Here is a 1,101-nt window from a genome sequence, read left to right as displayed (position 1 = left end):
TGCGTTCAGGTGGGTTGGTGGTGCGTACAGCTCCTCTGTCTGCTCCTGTAGTTCATGTAATTTTGGCTTTTTAAAACAGCTCTGTGTATTTCTGTGCCTCAGACTGACCACCGACATGCGCTTCGCCCCGTTCTCCTGCCCGGAGCGCGGCTCCTGGATCCAGGGCAGCCAGGACAAGGACTTCTCTCTGATGCTGCAGGAGAGTCTGCAGCCGGCCGTCTGCCTGCACAGATACCCGCGCTCTCAGATAGAGGTCAACGTCATGGTTCTGGAGAACAGCGGCTCGGTCCTGGCCCACGCTGTCACCTGTGCTTCCATGGCACTGGCAGACGCCGGGATTGAGATGTACGACCTTGTGCTGGGCTGTTCCCTCCGTCAGGACGGCGCCTCCTACGTGGTGGACCCCACGTACCCAGAGGAAAACAGCTGGAAGTCGGGCGGCGGGGAGAAGCGGGGCGGCTTGACGGTGGCCTTCCTGCCGAGTCTGAACCAGGTTTCTGGGCTGCAGTCAGACGGTGAGATGGCGGAGGAGACTCTGACTGCAGGGATTCGGACCTGCATCGAGGGCTGCTATAAACTGTATCCTGTGGTCCAGCAGGCCTTAATGAAGGCCGTTCGCCAGGCCGCTCCGCCACCGGCAGAGAGCTAAGACACCCGGGACCTTCTGTCTCTAAGAACATTGTCTGTTATCTCTATTTGGTCTTTTTTTTTTTTTAAATAAAGTTTTTCTAAATGTTGCTGTTTGTTCTTCAGTGTGACCATCAGCCTTTCTGTTCAGTAAATCAGAATATTGCTTCCTGATTGTCCCGAACCATTTAGGGGGCGGAGTTTAATGATAAATGGAACATCAAATCTCACGCAAACTGTCAGGCACGGTTGGGGAGGAAGTATGATCTGAGTCGACCTCCAACTCTTCTCTAAACCAAAAGCAGAAAATCTTGTGATCAGAATCAGGTGATTTTCAGCAGTCTGGGCCTGCCAGCTGGTAGACACTCGGGTAGTTTGACCTCTGACCTCAGCTCATTGACAACAACAGTTTTCAATGTCTATTCTAGGACACGGTAGAAAAACAAGCCAAAGCTGAACTCGGATGTTTTAAAG

At 52.7% G+C, this 1,101-nt stretch overlaps 1 protein-coding gene across 1 annotated transcript; it reads left to right on the top strand.

Annotated features, from left to right (window-relative positions):
- Positions 1-16: 16 nt before the first annotated feature.
- LOC107081586 (exosome complex component MTR3-like) lies at positions 17-714 on the top strand (the record flags this gene model as incomplete). Its single annotated transcript, XM_015369742.1, has 1 exon — positions 17-714. A coding segment is annotated over one exon (633 nt), but the record flags the coding sequence as incomplete, so codon positions are not given.
- Positions 715-1,101: the final 387 nt, after the last annotated feature.

Source organism: Cyprinodon variegatus, unplaced genomic scaffold (assembly GCF_000732505.1).
Source record: "Cyprinodon variegatus isolate N-32 unplaced genomic scaffold, C_variegatus-1.0 Scaffold7890, whole genome shotgun sequence".
NCBI classification, from domain to species: domain Eukaryota; kingdom Metazoa; phylum Chordata; class Actinopteri; order Cyprinodontiformes; family Cyprinodontidae; genus Cyprinodon; species Cyprinodon variegatus.
The sequence above is the reverse complement of the archived record's forward strand: the minus strand, read 5'-3'. Positions and strand labels throughout refer to the sequence as shown.